Source organism: Mytilus galloprovincialis, chromosome 14 (assembly GCF_965363235.1).
Source record: "Mytilus galloprovincialis chromosome 14, xbMytGall1.hap1.1, whole genome shotgun sequence".
Classification (NCBI taxonomy): Eukaryota; Metazoa; Mollusca; class Bivalvia; order Mytilida; family Mytilidae; genus Mytilus; species Mytilus galloprovincialis.
The window spans coordinates 68,577,347-68,597,782 of NC_134851.1; the positions used below are offsets into that span (position 1 = coordinate 68,577,347).

At 33.6% G+C, this 20,436-nt stretch overlaps 1 protein-coding gene across 1 annotated transcript in view; it reads left to right on the top strand.

Annotated features, from left to right (window-relative positions):
* The first annotated feature begins 435 nt into the window (after positions 1-435).
* Positions 436-20,436, top strand: part of LOC143058162 (fibrinogen-like protein A) — a 37,986-nt gene continuing 17,985 nt past the window's right edge. Inside the window, exons 1-2 of the mRNA XM_076231625.1 lie at positions 436-575; positions 5,297-5,393. Of these exons, the coding sequence (XP_076087740.1) occupies positions 549-575; positions 5,297-5,393 (124 nt within the window). The 5' untranslated portion in view covers positions 436-548. The remainder of the gene's footprint in view (positions 576-5,296; positions 5,394-20,436) is intronic.

Consider the following 20,436-nt stretch of genomic DNA (forward strand, 5'->3'; position numbering starts at 1 on the left):
TAGTCTTATCACTAGACGTATAAGTTATTATAGGTTTATTGTAAATTTCAATTTTCCTGTTGATGCTTTCAAGGAAGATAGTGAAATGCTGTTGAAGTCATCAATTCTAGGGACGCAATCACTAATTGGTTAACCGGTATGGAATATCTGTTTCAGGAATCACGTCCTCTTTTTTGAAAATTTGACATCACAGATGGATGCAAATTTTTTAAGCAGAATCTGCTTACCCTTCCGGAACACATAAGATCCCTCCCGTTATTATGATGGGGTTCGTGTAGCACAGTTTTTTGGTTTTTTTTATTTGTTGTGTTTATTTTTTGACGTTTTGCCATGGCATAGTCAGCTTGTCTTCACTCATGAGTCGGAATATTCCCTTGGTATATTTTGCCTTTCCTTTTTGAAATGATGACATTATTAGCATCTTCTAATTTTCAGAAAGAGTTATCGACCCTACGCCTAAGGATTGTAGTGATCTATCACCAGGAACGTGCAGTGGAGTTTATACTATACGACCACAAAACGGTGTTGATATATCTGTTGTCTGTGATATGGCGACTGATGATGGAGGTTGGACGGTAAGCTCCATTTAATTGTAAGCTTTATAGATATAGTTAACGTATACATGCTGTGCAGTGTCTTATATTTTTAAATTGTATCAATATAAAACCACTTTAACGATTGCATACATGTAGGCAATAAACAAAAAATACAATTAGGAGATTTTGCAATGGGTTAAATATTTGCCACCGATCTTCTGATTGCATTTAAACATTGTTCATCTATTGTTTGCCTTAGTAACCATAATAAGATGAGTCGTTAAATTTTATGGTTGCATAATTCTAAATGTTTATCAAGTTTATGCCGTCACAAAAAAAAAACGAAATCCAACTGTGGAAACGAACTTAATGATACACATTTTGTAAAATGCACCATTGGGTAAGTTAAAACACTGGTTCATTTGATTTAAATTTAAACATTAGAAAAATATTATGTATTTTGTCTGAGCCTTCTTTCTGTTTTTTGAGGAAAAGATTTCCGAAGACCTTGCAATGATAACTCTTGCAAAATTTATCTTGGGAACAGAAAAAGAGGGACGAAAGATAACAAAGGGACAGTCAAACTCATAAATCTAAAACAAACTAACAACGCCATGGCTAAAAATGAAAAAGACAAACAGAAAAACAATAGTACACATGACACAACATAGAAAACTAAAGAATAAACAACACGAACCCCACCAAAAACTAGGGGTGATCTCAGGTGCTCCGGAAGGGTAAGCAGATCCTGCTCCACATGTGGCACCCGTCGTGTTGCTTATGTGATTACAAATCCGGTAAATAGTCTAATTCGGTAGGTCACATTCATGAAAGGGAAGGGGATTGTAGTTACGACGTAAGGAACATATCCGATATCATTTGTGAAACGGTTATTCCATAACGGTCAACCAACTCGTGATGGCGTCCGTAAAATTTTATTTATACGCACAGAAAAAATTTAATCACCGACACGCTTTTTGAAAAGAAAATGAAACGATTAGTGCTATGATATGACCGACCAAATAATCGTAAAAATATAAATGTTAGTACGTTACATTAGCTTAATAATTAAACAGAAACGATGATTTAATGAATAAATCATAACAAAATCACAACCCCTGTTATGTCCATTTAAGTATTGACATTCTGAGTTCATAATGACAGATGAAATCGTCATTTCATTTTGAAAACGTCCATTTTAAATTAATTAACGACATCCATGATGAAAAGTTTATTATCAAGTGACACGTGCTTGGATGACGGTCTCAACCCTTGATATGATCCCTCCAGTCAGGCGTTGGATTTTCTACTATGGTGTATAGTTTCTCATTGTCAATCATTACTTATCTCCTTATTGTTATATAGTTGACGCCATTCCCGGTGCAAGTCTGATTCAAACTGACTAACATGTCCCATTTAACATGCTCTTCCGGATTCAAATGCTGGCTCATGGCCTGTAATGGAAGATAAGTAACGCCTTGAACTTCGTACGATGCGACCTGTCATTGGCATTCGTTAACAAAGGTCTTGCAGCTAGTTGATGGTTGTTAAAATGGGGATAACAACTGGCTGAAGAACTTCTCTGATGTATTGATCACCTGTTAGGTTTCCTCGTATGTTCACCAAGTCCAACTTGTTATCCCAAGGGATTCAACCCTATATCATTACAGAGAATCAACTATAAAGGGCAGTTGGTTCGCTTTTACTTGTGGTATGTGCCGTATTTTTCTGTCTCCAAACTCAATGTTTCAAGCAGTAGAAACCGGCTTTCGTCCGACCAATGGATCCTGTGCCATGCAGGTCACAAGTTCCATCCAGTTTGCGATAAACACCATGCCAAACGGAATCGTGAATGTTGATCAGATAACATGGAACGTCTAACACACTTCAGTCCTTGTGATTTATATCTGTTTCTCACTGTTCTGATGGATAGACGTCTTTTACGTAATCATTGTCAGAACAGGACTAGTTTCTAGTGGCAATCGTTTAACTAGGTGATGCAGTGCCCTGTCCCCACGCTCCGATATTGAAGATGGTCTACCGGATCATAGCAAGTCTTTCCCAGAGGTGAATTGGATGTGTGTTCTCACAAGCCGGGTTAATATAGTATAGTGATAGCCCATCGAACAAACGGGAAAAACAAATAGATTATGAAGTAAAAATGCAATGACTTTTTTTAAGGAACTTAATTTTTACTATAAATGTTACTGTGATCCGAATAGAATAATCAACCAGTTAATACATGTGGAGCAGGATCTGCATATCCTTCCGGAGAATCCGAGATAAGCCCCGGTTTTTGGTGGAGTTCGCATCGCTCAGTCATTAGTTTTCTGGTTTTTTTTTTAATTTTTTGCCATCACATCGTCAGTTTGTTTGTCGACTTTTGAGTTTGAATATTCCTTTTTTATTTTTAGCCTCTTTTTTTTTAAACTAAATACGGATAAATAGGTAGTTTGTCAACCGTATTTCGTTCGAGTGTATTAAACCCTTTTGAACCTTGAGTATATCAGAGAAAATTCATATTAAGCAAGTTGTCTATGTCCTTTGGTTTGTAAAGAGTTGTCGCATTGGCATTCATACCAAATCTCCCTTTTCTTGTACTGTGGATTCACTTATTTTCGTGGCTACCAATTTTCGTGGATTAAGGAAAACTCACATGTTCGTGGATGTTTAATTTCGTGGTTTTTCCGTAGTTGGCATACAAGCCTATAGGAAATTTGTCATTCGTTGAACATTTAATTTCGTGGTTCACCTTTACCCACGAATTCCACGAAAATTGGTACCAACGAATAATAATGAATCCACAGTATATCAAGGCATTTACTGAAGATACACGAACATTAATCTTTTACCTCACATCGAACATATTCATACATTATTCATGATTCCCTGTATATTCTATGAGATGAATTCTATAATGCTAATTTACAAATTTTGCCAACCAGATAGATGTTTGCCGGCTAGTTCAGTTCTTTTTGAATTCGTGAGAACGTATGCAATGGCCAAATAGTTCAACAAGATATTTGCAAACTTTCTTTGTTTTCAAATTTACTTGCAATTTTACAAAAGCTTTAATATTTGTGCACACTTGTTTATAAGGAAGATGTAACTACTTTGGAATATCCCAAATCAATTCATTATCAATATTTCCTCTAGCATATTTTCCCGCTTAATCTGCAGCAAGATTCTTATTAGTGTCAATATCAGTAACATACTTTGTTGTTCCCTTGTCACCATCTTATGGTGTTATATATCTCAACTTGTACGATTCGGTCGTGTTTGTAACAACGTATTAGATTTTAGCGAGAGAAATTTATATATTACTGAAAAATTATACACCAGGATTTTCGATATCACAAACTAGTCAAAACATTTACTAAATTTTATCATCGGTATAAGGAAATAATTCGTAAATATAACTCAACATGCAGACATCATATACGTTCAGGTATTTAACATCCAATCTTTTATGGTAATATTCTTTACAAAGCACGAAAATGTCAGTATTCACCTCAAAAGCTTACAAAACCTTTCAACAGACTTATTAAGAAGGGATATAGTTACGATACTGTTGTCAGGTCATTACAGATTGCATATTTTGGCTTTAATATTGATTCACTTATAATGTCTTTGCATCGGAACTAAACCCATTTATTTGAAAAAAAAACAGTTGTTGGCATGACACGGGTTATGTTCTCCTCATATATTTTATGATAGTATAATACTAAACCCCTAACTAGGGGAATGTGCCTGATATTCATATGATGAAGGCATAATCTTTCAATCAGTTTAATTGAGGTCTGGAGCTGGCATGTCAGTTAACTGATAGTAGTCTGTTGTTATTAATGTGTTATTGTCATTTGATTTATTTTCTTTTGTTTCATCTTTTGACATCGGACTCGGACTTCTCTTGAACTTAATTTTAATGTGCGTATCGTTATGCGTTTACTTTTCTACATTGGCTAGAGGTATAGGGGGATAGTTGAGATCTTATAAACATGTTTAACCCCGCCGCAATTTTGCGCCTGCCCCAAGTCAGGGGCCTATGGCCTTTGTTATTCTTGTATGATTTTTAGTTTTGGTTTCTTGTGTGTAGTGCGGAGTTTAGTATGACGTCCATTGTCACTGTGCTGGTATACATATTTTTTTGGGAGGGGGGGGGCTGAGGGACGCCTACGGGTGCTGGAGTTTCTCGCTGCATTGGAGACCCATTGGTGGCCTTCGGCTGTTGTCTGCTCTATGGTCGGGTTGTATTCGCTTGACACATTTCCCATTTCCTTTCTCAATTTTAATTCGGATGGTCACATTCGTAAAAAGAGAAGGGGATTGTAGTTACGACATATTGAACATATAATCTGTGAAACAGTTATTCCATAACGGTCAACCAACTCGTGATGGCGTCCGTAAAATTTACGAAGGAATTATTTCAACTTCACCATTTGGAACTCTTAGTTTAATAGCTTTCTTGGAAATTATGATAGGAAATACAAGCCCGGGAATATGGTACCAATTGGGAGATATATACTCCGTATTCAGGCGCTGCTGGAATGTTGCTACATAGATATGGATAGTTCACAATCGGGAAGCTGAAATCCTCTCTTTTGGCATAAAGTTTTGTTTTCAACCTACCCTCATGGTTGGCAAAGGTGTACAAGTTCTTTCGGTTGCTCTAGTGTGTAAAATAATTATTTTTGACGACGCACTTGGTGTTGACTAGCAAATAGTGTTACAGTCTGATTTAAATCATATTTCTGTTGTAGGTTATTCAAAAACGGTTTGATGGAACAGTAAGTTTTGACAGGTTTTGGAGTAATTACAAAACTGGATTTGGTGATATCACAGGAGAACATTGGCTGGGTAGATATAATTAGATGTTGTATCGTGAGTTGATATATTGAGAACATTGGCTGGGTAGATATTACTAGTTACATAGTGTGTTAGTGACCTAATACGATATAAACGGGGTCAGTAAATTCCATATGATATGGTGGCCGGGTAGATATAATTAGATGTTGTATCGTGAGTTAATATATAGAGAACATTGGCTGGGTAGTATGTATGTATGTTCCGTATCTCTCTCCTTTAGTAGGAGCACCACCATGGGTTATGGTGTAAAAAGGAAGACATTTAACACACTGTATCGGTACAGATTTAATGTGAGCATTTGCCTATCCAGTCTCCCAGCCTGGCCGTGACGGGTCTTACAACCAGAAAGTTAACCTTCCCCAAAACAATGTACAAGTACAATGTAATAAAGCATACGAACACACCCACTCACCTGATTCGCTCATCCTCAAAAAATATAAAAAATGCATAATATCAAAAAAAACAACAACATCATATACAAAATAAGGGATAAGGTCACCCCGGATGCCGCACAAATTACTAGACAACGAACGGGAAACCGGAGAGGACATACTTGGAATCCAAACCGATACCGCTAAATGCCCAGCTGTATTCCTGGTAGAGGAAAGCCGAAAATATAGTAGATATAATTAGATGTTGTATCGTGAGTTAATATATCGAGAACATTGGCCGGGTAGATATTATTAATTACATAGTGTGTTAGTGACCTAATACGATATAAACGGGGTCAGTAAATTCCATATGGGGTGAGAGTGACCCCGTTTATACCGTTTTATGTCACTAGCACACTATGTAACGAAGTTATTTGTTGAATTTAGACTAGAGTTGTCTCAATTGCAATCATATTACATCTTCTTATTTTTACATTAAAGTGTTCAAGTGTTAAATCTTAAGAACATACTTCCATTGGTCTGCACGAAAAAAACTAATGTCAACAAAAAAAATTTAATATCAACAACCTAGATATAACAATATTAAACAATACTTTCAATACATTTAAATAATCAAATAGTACCAAAGTCGGAACTCCACTACTAACCGTGTATTGATATAAGCCCCGCCTCTTTACTAACCTAACATGCTATATACACGGTTTCCACGCGGACGCTGTTAACCACTCATATTGCTAAAAATGTATAGGAGGTAAGATACAATTGGATGTTCACGGGAGTTATAAAAGAGTAAATAAATCTACAAAACCAAAATCTTCAAGAATTAAATACACTGACACTATAAACTAAAGAACATATTTATGACAATGTGGTTTCTGTTTTCTAGCAAATTGTGCGAGTCTTACTCAAATTGTACTCCTATTTGTTATATTACCGACTATACAGTATGGGTTTTTCTCATTGTTGAAGGCCATCCAGTTGGCTATAATTATTTAACTCCACGTCATTCGAACTTTGGTGGATATATAGTTGTCTCATGTGCAAATATAAGGCATTTACAGCTACAGTGAACCAAATATTTATATCTATGAAATAATTCGGTTAATGTATTAAGTTAATTTTGGTAGCGAAATTCGTGCCTTAATAATTCATCAGTTATTCATAGATTACGCTCATTGAAATCTAAAACGTCAATTCGCGAACGATCTTGGAAATGTACACATCGTAAGAAGGTACTTTACCGTTCAAAAAATTAACAATTGGAAACGAAAAGTCGTCTGTTTTGTTTTAAAGTTTTGTATAGATTTTCAGAGCGAAACTGAAAGATATATATAGTAAAGATATTTATTTGTATATTAAAAGATTTGATGTTGATAGCAAATTTTCCATAGTTTCTGATAAGATTATTTTTACCTCTTAAGGAATTTGGGCAACTTAATCCTTGCCACACTGTAAAGAAACTCATCATAGATACAAGGATTAAAATTGTGCACGCCAGTCGCGCGTTTCGACCTACAAAAGACTTATCAGTGACGCTTAAATGAAAAAAGTTAACCTGGTTAAGTGAGAGAAATAAGACACAACATTGAAAAGCATTTAGGACCCGTAATTCCGATTTTTTTTCATCCGAAAACAGCTTAGGTAATTTATTCAAGGGGTGGAACATCCTTAGTATTTCGAAAATATCAAAGATTTGTAAACAGTTAATTTATAATTATGACCATATCAATGATATTTCATTTCAACAAAGACTCCTGTGTACTTTTGAATGCTTGATATCTTCTTTTTATATTTCTGTTGTCTGGTTGCTCAGTCATGCACTTTTTAAAGTATTCATAACAAACTAAAACAGTAAGTTTTGAAGTTCAGTAACATGTGTAAATTTGTAAAAATTTAAGTAATGATTTAAATATATGCCTGTTAGATAACCCTTATTGATACATTATTCGTGATATACAGAATAACAACAAATAATAAATAGAAACATATAGAATGGTTAACAAATTGCCCTTGCATGAACAGGACACGATAAAAACCATTCATAACCGATAAGAAAGTCTTCATTTGTCTTCGTTATTTGCTTTCAAGGATGAATAATTACATTACATGTATGCTTCAGAAGAATCCGTCATACTAAAATTCACCTTCATATCCCAATGAAGTTTAACGTTCACGATGACACATGTTATCACAAAAAAGTGTACAGGTTATGCCGTAAAGATATAAATAATAAAAATCGATTTTTCATGATCATAGCGAAAAAATGTAATTATAAGTATTGAATGCTTCTTTTAGTAATTTCATAGGGTTGTAAAAGCATTGATCGTGCGCACATTTTCAGAATGAAGCGCTTCCGCGCTTCATACAAAATGTGCTTCGGTCAACGCTTGTACACCCCAATGAATTTACAAAAAGAAGCATTCAATTCTTAATTAAAAAAAGTTTTTAACTTCAGGAAATGATAATCTTCACTGTATTACTCAACAAGGACCTTACAAAGTCCGATTTGACTTTGAAGATTATTCAGGAAATACAGCCTATGCTATCTACAAGAGATTTAGCGTTGGTGACGAGGGAACAAACTACCTATTGAGCATTTCTGGGTACCATGGAACAGCAGGTACTAAATTCTACCCTAAATACGATAATATCTTCCACATTAACGATATTCCCTATCCCTACTATGATTATACATAGCTTACTTAAGTAATCAGGTTATACATAGCTTACTTAAGTAATCAGGTTATACATAGCACTACTAAGGTACTATGTTCATACATAACTCTACTAAGGTATTGAGGCTATACACAGCCCTACTTGGGATATACATATCGCTGACATATTATACATAACACTACTTATAATTTATACATAGCTATACAAGAGGGACGAACGATACCAAAGGGACAGTCAAACTCATAAATCTAAAACAAACTGACAACGCCATGGCTAAAAATGAAAAAAAAACAAACAGAAAAACAATAGTACACATGACACAACATAGAAAACTAAAGAATAAACAACACGAACCCCAACAAAAACTAGGGGTGATCTCAGGTGCTCCGGAAGGGTACAAAGTTTATCAATTAACCTTCTTATAGTTTATACATAGCTTTAAAGATTATAGTTACATAACCCTACTTAGGTTATACGTAACAGTACAAATATTATACAAATACCAACTTAGGTTTTACATTGCCATTCTAAGGTACTATGGATACATAACCATATTTATATTAGGTAATTAGGTTATTTATAGATATACTAAGGTACTAAGTTTATTATTAACTCCACTAAGGCTATACACAGTCCTACATACATAACCCTACTATTATACACAGCCTTTTATATTAAATCAAATAAGACCGGGCATTCTTGCAGATGTAGTATCTCTTTATTTCCACTTAACAGTAAATGACGACTCTACATGTCTTTTTATGATTGTATATCCATTATAAGGGCACATGTATATCCTAATCTTTTCTCTTAAGCTTTGTTTTGGCCAAAACGTCACACATCTACTATATTCTATTGGAACTAAATATTTATTTCCCTATATATGCATTTGTGAAGTTTTGTATATAGAAATTAAATATAATTTGAAACTTGAGTCCAGTTCATATAATTGTGTAATTCAGCTAAAGTTACAACTCCCTAAAGCAAAATTGTCTTTATATTATCGAGGAGTTTTTGCTTTATGCTCACAAACGGTCCATACAGAACGCTCTCGTATCTTTTTGTAATGAGCGTACCTTATTTAGGATGGACTGTATGAGTTTAACAGAATAGCGAATAATGGGCATAAAAAAGTAAAATCACAAAAGAACTGAACTCCGAGGAAAATTCAAAACGGAAAGTCCCTAATCAAATGGCAAAATCAAAGGCACAAACACATGAAACAAAAGGACAACAACTGTCATATTCCTGAATTGGTACAGGCATTTTCTTATGTAGAAAATGATGGATTGAACCTTGTTTTATAGCTAAAACTCTCACTTGTATTACAGTCGCATCAAATTCCATTATATTGACAACGATGCGTGAATAAAACAAACAGATATAATAGGTTAACATGTCAAAGTAGGGGTACAGCAGTCAACCCCGTGTTACAATCTTAATCTAAAAAAAAAAACCAAACAAATGTTTAACAAAGAAGCACAAACAAGTGAAGAAAAATCGGCAAAAGTAATAAAGAATACAACAAAAACAAAAATAAATACAGGGTAGATAATAATTGGGTGTAATAATAAGATGAAAAGTGAATGATTGGGAAATAAAAAAAAGGAATATACAGACAAAAGGTCTTAAACATTAAAAAAAAAAAAGACACGGAAAACTTCACCCAGATCCTCGTGCAGGTATTACAGTAGAATGATTCGTGTGCTCGTAAAGGTATCATTTGTTTTAATAGACATTCAACTCATAGTTATAGTTTTTTAAATGATTTTATAAAAATAACCAATTACGGCTTGTTATCAACCCACCAATTTATGTGACTATTTTGTGAGATATACTTGGTTTTTGCTAGTGTTCGTGTTACTCAGTCTAAAGTTTTTTCTATGGTGGTTTGTAGTGTCTATTCTCGTTTGTCAGTTTGTTATCGAGTTATGAGTTTGTTATCGAGTTATGAGTTTGCCATGGCGTGTCAGTTTGTTATCGAGTTATGAGTTTGCCATGGCGTGTCAGTTTGTTATCGAGTTATGAGTTTGCCATGGCGTGTCAGTTTGTTATCGAGTTATGAGTTTGACCATGGCGTGTCAGTTTGTTATCGAGTTATGAGTTTGCCATGGCGTGTCAGTTTGTTATCGAGTTATGTGTTTGACCATGGCGTGTCAGTTTGTTATCGAGTTATGAGTTTGACCATAGCGTGTCAGTTTGTTATCGAGTTATGAGTTTGCCATGGCGTGTCAGTTTGTTATCGAGTTATGAGTTTGACCATGGCGTGTCAGTTTGTTATCGAGTTATGAGTTTGCCATGGCGTGTCAGTTTGTTATCGAGTTATGAGTTTGACCATAGCGTGTCAGTTTGTTATCGAGTTATGAGTTTGCCATGGCGTGTCAGTTTGTTATCGAGTTATGAGTTTGACCATAGCGTGTCAGTTTGTTATCGAGTTATGAGTTTGCCATGGCGTGTCAGTTTGTTATCGAGTTATGAGTTTGAATCCCATTGGTAATTTCCGCTTCTCTTTATCACCATTTAAATGATTGTTTGATCAAATAGGACAATGTTCACCTTCTAAATTGAATATCAAATGCATTCAACGAAGTTTTGGATTAATTTTCATTAAAACACGCACACAGACACACAAACACACACATACCTATATATACATATATATATATATATATATATATATATAATTGTCTTGGCAATTTGAAAAGATTTGTTTCAATCTATGAGAATGTGCAAGTTTTATGCCAGTTTAATGGTTTAAAAAAAACGTTAAAAATTTAAGTAAAATACTTTACGTTTTAGTGTTTATTATTCTTTAGTCAATCCATTTCGCTTTACAGGTGATTCGATGATAGATGCATCCAGTCAGTCGTTGAACGGTATGAAATTTTCCACACGAGATAAGGACAACGATATTGATTATCGCAATGATAATTGTGCTGTTCGTAAGAAGAGTGGATGGTGGCATGCATCCTGCACCTATTCCAATATTAACGGAATTTACACTGAGGATAATTCTAAAGACAGCAATCACTGGGTTGCTTTTGATGTCAGAAATGGGCTGAGAAAGACAAAAATAATGATGAAACCTAACTTGGAAATCTAAACAATGGAATAGGGCCTGAACAAATATGTTGTCTTAGTAGTTTGAAATCATACAACAATTAGTATCTGTGTTTAGTTCATTATGTTTAGCCCTTTATTCATCAATATAAATATATAAAGCTAAATTCACATATAAAGAGATATGTTTCTAACTTTGATCCCATTGACAAGTAATCATTAAAACTCATTATTAAGTACAAGGTGTGATAAGGGCCATTGTTGCCCCCCTCTTGAAAATAATCCATAATTGCTGTAACTTAAGCCTAGGAACGGGGCTTTTAAACTATGGTCATATTTTGGTGCTATCACGCTCATCATTTTGTAGGATGTTTTAATCATGGTTGATACATTTCTAATATGACACAACTGCACCAATATAAATTTTGAAAAATAATTCTTTTTATTGGCATTAACCTAATTTGTAGAGGACGGAGAGATAATTTTATATTTTTGTATCTAACAAATTAGCTTTTGAATTTCACGCTTACATCATTGTCGTAATAGACGTCTTTTTCAATTAAATTTAATATAAAACATCTTAATAAAAAATGAAAAAGAGTGTTCAATGTGAATATTTAAAGCTCAACTTAATGTGTGTTATTGCCACCACCTAGAGTCCGTCGTCGTCGCTAACTTTGTAAACACTCTTTTGTCTGAATTTGCAAATCCAATTTAAAAAAAAGATGAATTGACCACATCGTTTTACACAAGGAAATGCCTGTATCAATTCAGGGATATAATAGTTGTTTTTCATTCGTTTAACGTGTTTGAGCTTTTGATTTTGACATTTCAAAAAACATTTTCTGTTTTGTGTTTTCCTTTGGGGTTTGATATTTATGTTATTCTCTTAACCACTCCCTCAAAGAATTTTTAACCAATCAAAACCTTTGTTTTTCTTCCGCCTGCTGAAGCATCATCGTCCGCCATTTTGCCCGTCAACTGTTGAAATTAACAACGAAATACATATTATCCGTAAGCATTTAAAATAAGGTGATTTTTTGTTCCTGTCAATCAATCCTCATAGCCGACATTGCTAAAAATAAAACATAATGCTGAAATTAAAATATTCATCTAGTATTTTCTACCTCAGGAATAGAAGAGGGACGAAAGATACCAAAGGGAGAGTCAAACTCATAAATCTAAAACAAACTGACAACGCCATGGCATGCATGGCTAAAAATGTAAAAAGGCAAACAAACAACAGCACACATGGCACAACATAGAAAACTAAAGAATAAACAACACGAACCCCACCAAAAAACTAGGGGTGATCTCAGGTGCTCCGAAAGGGTAAGCAAATACTGCTCCACATGTGGCACCCGTCGTGTTAGTGCGATAACAAATCCGGTAAATAGTCTAATTCGGTAGGTCACATTCATGAAAGGGAAGAGGATTGTAGTTACGACGTAAGGAACATATCCGATATCATTTGTGAAACGGTTATTCCAAAACGGTCAACCGACTCGTTATGGCGTCCGTAAAATTTACGAAGGGATGATTTCAACTTCACCATTTGGAACTCTTGGCTTAATAGCTTCCTTGTGAGCAGCAACCCTCTATCAAGAAAATCATGATAGGAAATGCAAGTATGGGAATATCGTATCAATTGGGAGATATATACCCCGTATGCAGGTGCTGCTGGAATATTGTTACTTAGAAATGGAAAGTTAACAATTGGAAAGCTGAAATCATCTCTTTTGTCGTAAAGTTTTGTTTTCAACCGACCTTCATTGTCAATTTCTAGATGTAAGTCAAGATATGATGCCGACTTAACTGTATATGTAGTATCCTTTATCTCTAGCTCGATGGGATAGATGCGTTCCACATAGTCACCAAATTTTGAATTATTTAGTGAAACAACATCATCTATATAGCGGAAAGTAGAGTTAAAGGATATTGCTAACTTCTCATTTTTCTTCCTAAGAAGTTCCTGCATGAAGTCAGACTCATAATAATAAAGAACAAGTCGGCAAGTAGAGGGGCACAGTTTGTTCCCATTTGAATGCCGACAGTCTGTTGAAAAACACGTCCTCTGAACGTAACAAATATGTTGTCAATCAAGAAATCAAGCATCTTGATAATATCAGTTTCAGAGAATTTTTTGTTTGAATCAGAGTGACCCTTTACAAAGTAGGATTTATCCCTCCCTAAGACAAGATACTTGTATCTACATTGGCCATTCTTTTTTATGAAGCAAAGCAATACCAACTCTTTCAATTTGTCTCTTAGTTTGGAATCTGGAATACTTGTGTAAAGAGTAGAAGTAGTAGAGTCAAATGTTTTAATACTGTTACAAGATGAAAGAGAGTTAGATTGTATGTACTCTAAAAGATCTTTGGAATTTTTAAGTATCCACATCTGATTCACGCTCCCTCTAGAATAGGCAGTTTCACAATTACTTTGAAGCCCGTCTTTGATTGCTGATGAAATAAATGTTAATAATTTAGAAAGAGGTTTTGTGGAGCACTTGGAAGACCCAGCAATATACCATTGTTTGTAAGGACACTTATGTAGTTTAGGTATCCAATACAGTGATGGAAGATCCAGTTCTTCATCTTTGGTTGAAATTCCAAAGGAATACAGAACAGACCTATGATTATCCAGGATTTCCTCTTTGGTAAGTGTCGTGAGGGTATATGTTGAGTTTCCAAGTGAATTGTCAATACCTAATTCGTTTATCAAGCAGTTAATGTAATGAGTTTTACACACAAAAACGATGTTGTTTGGGGCTTTATCTGCGGGGACAACAATTAGATTACCTAAGCTGTATTTGGCAAAACTTTTAGGAATTGTTGGTCCTCAATGCTCTTCAACTTCGTACTTCATTTGGCCTTTTTAACATTTTTTTATTCGAGCACTGATGAGTCTTTTGAAGACAAATTGCGCGTCTGGCGCAAATATAAAATTTCAATCCTGATATCTATGATGAGTTTATTTACAACCACTTGGTCGATGCCACTGCTGGTGGAGTTTTATTCCCCGAGGGTATCACCAGCCCAGTAGTCAGCACTTCTGTGTTGACATGAATTATCATGGTCATAATTATAAATTAACTGTTTACAAAGCTTTAATTTTTTCAAATATTAGGGCTTTTCTACCTCAGGAATAGACTTCTTTAGCTCTATTTGGCAAAACTTTAAAAAATTTTTGGTCCTCAATGCTCCTCAACTTCGTACTTTTTTGGCCTTTAACATTTTTTGATTCAAGTGTCACTGATGAGTCTTTTGTAGACGAAACGCGCAACTGGCGCAAATATAAAATTTTAATCCTTAAATCTATAATGATTTTATTGACAGTTGTTAGTGTCTTTAATATTGCGATTTTCCATTAATTGTTGTGTTAATTGTGCCCTCAAGGTAGTATGTGTGACTTTCGCAATCTTGGGTTCTAAAAAACAGGGAACCTTAGGTCCAGATTTGCAATCAGTTAATCGAAATGTGACGCAGGAATACAGATAAGTAATGTGAATTTTCATTTTAAAGAACAAATTTATAAGATTTTAACTTATACATATCATTTACTTATAAGTGTAGAATATTTTTGCTTAATTTTTAAGGTTTTAAATTGGCAGTTTAAGGGGAGGTAACTCTGAGATAGTACATTTTCTGAGGAATCTACATGGAATTTTGCAATTTTGTACTTTAGCCGGAAAAAAACGTACGATGACCCTATCTTTTCTTTTGATATTCTCAAAGCATTTTCTAAAAGCTATCTTTTCGTATTTTGTTTTACAATTCTATCATTTAGTTTTACTTCTAATCATATAATGATGTTTTTTTCTTGTACAATCCATACAAAATAGGTCATTTGTTACAACCTGTAGCCTGAGAAAATATTCGGCGGCCTATCATTTTTATTATATGTTTGAACATATATCAATATAAACTACTTTTTGGCATAGTATGAACAAATTCTTTCATTTTTAATTTATACTTCCATACCACCTTAAATCATTTTTTGGACTTATTTTAGCATTTCTGCATTTTTACTTAAAAGCTGAAATAGATAGACAGAAACTGAGAAAAAAACGAGACTGATAAGCGATACAATATTTACAAAAATGTAACCTATAGTTGTTAATGTCTGTATCATTATGGTCTTTTGTGGATAGTTGTCTCATTGGCAATCATACCACATCTTCTTTTTTATATTACATGACCAAAACCACCGACTGGATCCTGATAAGAGTTTTCACCCGGATTTGTTTTCGCTTAATCGAATTATGACTACTGAATAGCGGTATACTACTGTTGCCTTTATGTATTGTCAATAAAAACGAATGTGAGTGGTTTTGCCTATTATCTTGAATTATATAATAGACGAACATTGTTTTTTTTGACAAACTAAATAATGTAATACTTCCATTGAAGAAAAAACGTAGTTTTTTTTTTCTTCAAGCTTTGAGTTCCTAAAAACCGAAAAACCAAAAAACATATACATGTATTGACAACATGTAATGTACTGGAATAAGTAATTTGTTTTACCAAGCATTACGTTTTTTTTTTCTTCAAAAAGATTCCATTATGATAAAGTTGAAATCAAATTGACATATTTCTAAGAGTGAACCTTGTCGTTCAAAGCGGACAAAGCTTCAAATTTTATTTTCTTTGTATGTAACTCATACTATTACGAGTGTATACCATATGGCATATTAAATTAATAGTGAACAAAAAGATAAAACATGCTGCACAGAGGAACAAGTGATCAGTATGCTGGAGTTTTTTTGATGGATAACATATTTGTTATAGGAGGTAGAATTGTTCAACAAATTGTCGGCGTTACTTTGGGAACAAACTGTGCGCCTCACCTGACCAACCTATTCTTATTTTCATATGAGTCGGAGTTCCTTCAGACGCTTGTCAAAACAAGAAGATTATTAAAGAAGCCAGATTATTTAATTTCACATTCATATATATTGATGATGTTCTTTCCATTAACAATCCAAACTTTTCAGATTGGGTACCATTAATATATTCTCAAGACTAGAAATTAAAGAAACAACAAATACGCCTTCCTTGCCTCGTATTTAGACTATTACCTCGAATTTGACATAAGTGGTCATCTCAGTACCAGAATTTATGACAAACGCGACGATTCTAATTTTAAATCATAAATTTCCACCTGTGGTAGAAATATACCAGTTTAACCTGCATATGGAATATACATTTCCCAACTCATTCGGTATTCAAGATATTTTGGAATTTTATGCGGCTGTCATAGTCAAGTGAGAGGTTTGAAAACAGGTTTAATTTACTATTTTCTACATTAAGAAATGCCTGTACCAAGTCAGGCATATTACAGTTGTTTTCCATTCGTTTGATGTGTTTAAGATTTGATTTTGCCATTTGTTAAGGAACTGGTTTTTTTTATTTAACTTTTTTTGTAAACGTTGTTTTCTTAAATATTCTCAGGTTATGATATTTGTCTTTCCAAATACACTACAGGTTCAATGCAGCTTTGTAAGATCAGTTAAAGAGAATACTCTATTCTCAGTCGTATATATATAACGGTACAATCTTATTTTATTAGTCAGGTGTAATTTACTGTTACAGACTCATGTGATCCAAAGGGACATTTAAACGTATAAGTCGAAAATCATCTAACAACGCCATGACAAAAAAACGTAAAATCCTAAAATACAACAACAGTTTACAAAACACAACATAGAAAAATAAAGACTGAGCAAAAAAAACTTCACTTAAAACCGGGGATGTTCACATGTGCTCATGAAGGGTAAGCAGATCCTTTTCCACATATGATACAATTATAGACTGAGTAATTGTTTGTTTTGTTTTCGTCCAGTGACATGTGATTATAATACATCTCAGTTGTATTTAAAAGCTAACACTGTTGTTTCGAGTGCACCTAACTGGATGTCATTTTTTGATATATTGATGTCGATAATTAGACCTTTTCAACATCTCTCGACACCGACTAATGACACCTACAGTTTACAGGTAAAATTGATGGGTCGTCTCAAAGACAAAAACCATCATGATTATCATTATGTAACATATTGGATTGGCGGTTTTATACTGTTTTGACTATATTGTTTGAGAATATATATATCAACCAAATGAATAAATAAATATATGTATGGTGGCCGGATGCGGCCATTTATTTCGTCTTTTCGCGTTTTCGGGACTTCTCCTTTCATTTTGCAAACGCGAAATTGGGAATTCGAGAAATCGAGAAAGCAAAATCGAGAAATTGAGAAATCGGGAAATCGGAGAAATCGAGCAATAGGGAAATCGAGAAATTGGGAAATAGATAAGATCGGGAAATCGAGAAATCGAGAAATCAAGAAAGCAAAAACGCCAAAACACGAAAGAGAAAACACGAAAACGCGAAAACGCGAAATGAATTCTCGATTTTGCGTATTTGCTTTCTCTATTTCTCGATCTCCCAATTTCTTGATTTCTCGATTTCCCGATTTCTCAATTTCTTGATTTCTAGATTCCCCCGAAAACACGAAAAGAGGAAACGTCCGCATCCGTCCACCATACATATGTCTCTATCATATATTCTTATTTCGTATGTATCTGACGACATTTCATGTTGAATTGATTAAACAAATATTCCAATCATTCAGAATCCTAACCCATTTTCTCTTCACTTTTGTGATTATGTTAGTCTTTCGCCAAATATATGCCGCATGACAATAACGATTTAATTTGTTGGTGTAAAAGCTTTTATGATTTTTTTCAAAATTGAAAAAGAATACTGGACCGTCCGTCCTTATCACACTTGTAAACACGGCCAACTTTGTGTTTTTCCACCGATTTTCACCTTAGATGATGTACATATTCAATTTTTACATAATTACATATTGATCTTTTAGGTCGAAGGAAAATATTACTTTTTTTTTTATCAACGACGGTCTTCTCCGCTTCAAGATATCTTGTTCGAGGTAAAGTTTTTCCTTGATGAATTTTGAAAGAAAATATAATTGACCCCTCGTTTCAATGTTACAACATTTAAGCAGTGATTGGTGAATACATAATTCAAGTAGAACACCAAATTGGTGAATTGAAATGATACGAAGTATTGAGTACATTATGGAGGCATCCAAGGCCAAAACTAACAGACATGTGCCGCCCTTGTCAACCGACATAATCATTGTTTAATTAAATATCAACTACAATAAAACATGATTTGTTCTTTTCGTTTTCCAAATTCAACCAGGACAGCTAGAAGCTAAACGTCTAAAAATTGAAATGTGACTGAAAGTCTATCATTTTCTTTATAATAAATTTAACAAAAAAAACCACATGGCATTTGGATTCTGTAGGAAAGTTTTGTCATTGTCAATGATTGAAAGCAATAAAATCAATAATGATCTTATCTTATTTTTATTTTTGAGACGACCCTTCACATTTTACCTGTCGTAGTCGTTCTAAACTGTAGGTGTCGACAGATGTTGAAGAGGTCTGCTACTGGACTTATTTAAAAACAATTCTGTAGATTTTGGTAATAAATTGGAGGAATTTACTCTCGTTTCTTCATTCAGAAACAATAATGATATTGTTTCATTTTTTTTACTAATACTAACAGATGAAACCTAAAATGATAGTATATGACGAAATTATTAAACAATTTAAATTTATATTTTCACTTTTTATTGGTGTTTACTTGCATTATGTATATCACTACAGCTTAAAAAACAGGTCAAGAAAACCATCTAAGAAAACATATGAGAAGGTAGACATAATCCAACAAAATATACCTAGAAAGACAGAACACAAGTTGTTTTGGATGTGTAGAAATATTTAAATCTGTATAAAAATGAATAAGCGCTGTAAGAAAACACTCTTACATCATTTTTTATCAATTGTTTTAATTTTAAAGGAAAACTAGACATTTACAAAATTTCAAAATCTACATGAAAACATTGATTTGAATAAGGAAAATATTAGGTACATGGCAATCAGATTCAACAAGAAGATACTACACATATAGATATTTAGATTATAAGTCTTCAACAATATTCAAATGTAACATGAAATGCTGACTATATGTTAGCGAACTTATCATAGACGCTATAATTGCAATTTTGTTCTCCAGACGTGCGCTTTGTCTATATAAGACTAATTAGCGACACTCAAATCAAAATATTCGATAGACTAAATAAAATACGAAGAGGAAGAGCTCCGAGGACCTAAAATTCCGAGCGGTTTTGTCAAAAAGAATTTCAGTTGTTTTCTAAAACATTGGAGAAATGTTTTCTGGGCATTGGTTTTAAACATTTGAAAATCATCATGCTCATATACTTTTACATTTAAATGATGTTTTGAGAATATGAACATATAACATGTATAACATAAATGTTATTTTTGAACTTTTTGTGAACATTGTCTAATCATTTAAACCAAAAGAAATGTGCTTTTTTCTGTATTTTAAAATGTTTTTTGATTCGCACAAAATTATTCAATGGTATTTTACAAATACACATATCTAAACCCTTTACTTTGAATTTAGCATTGTTTGAAAAAATCAGTAAAATTTGTTTAGCGTTTGAAAGGTACGACGGATTTTTTTTTAGCGTTATACTTATATCAACGTAATTTAATATTTAATCTTTGTTCCAATATGTCAATTTCCATTTTGTATATAAAAATGTTTCAATATCTTATAACTTCACACTTTAAATCACTATTTAAATGTCAGTTCAAATTTGACTTAATGTATACACATATCAATCAACTGTTTAAATTTTACTTCATTTATGCCATTATTTATACTTTTAAAACTTGAGAATGTCCAACTAAAACGATATTACTAGACTGTTTGTTAATAACAGGTTTCTTAACATGATTTTGCAGCAACATGACAAAGTATCTAGTTTAAAAAATGTGTCCGATGAC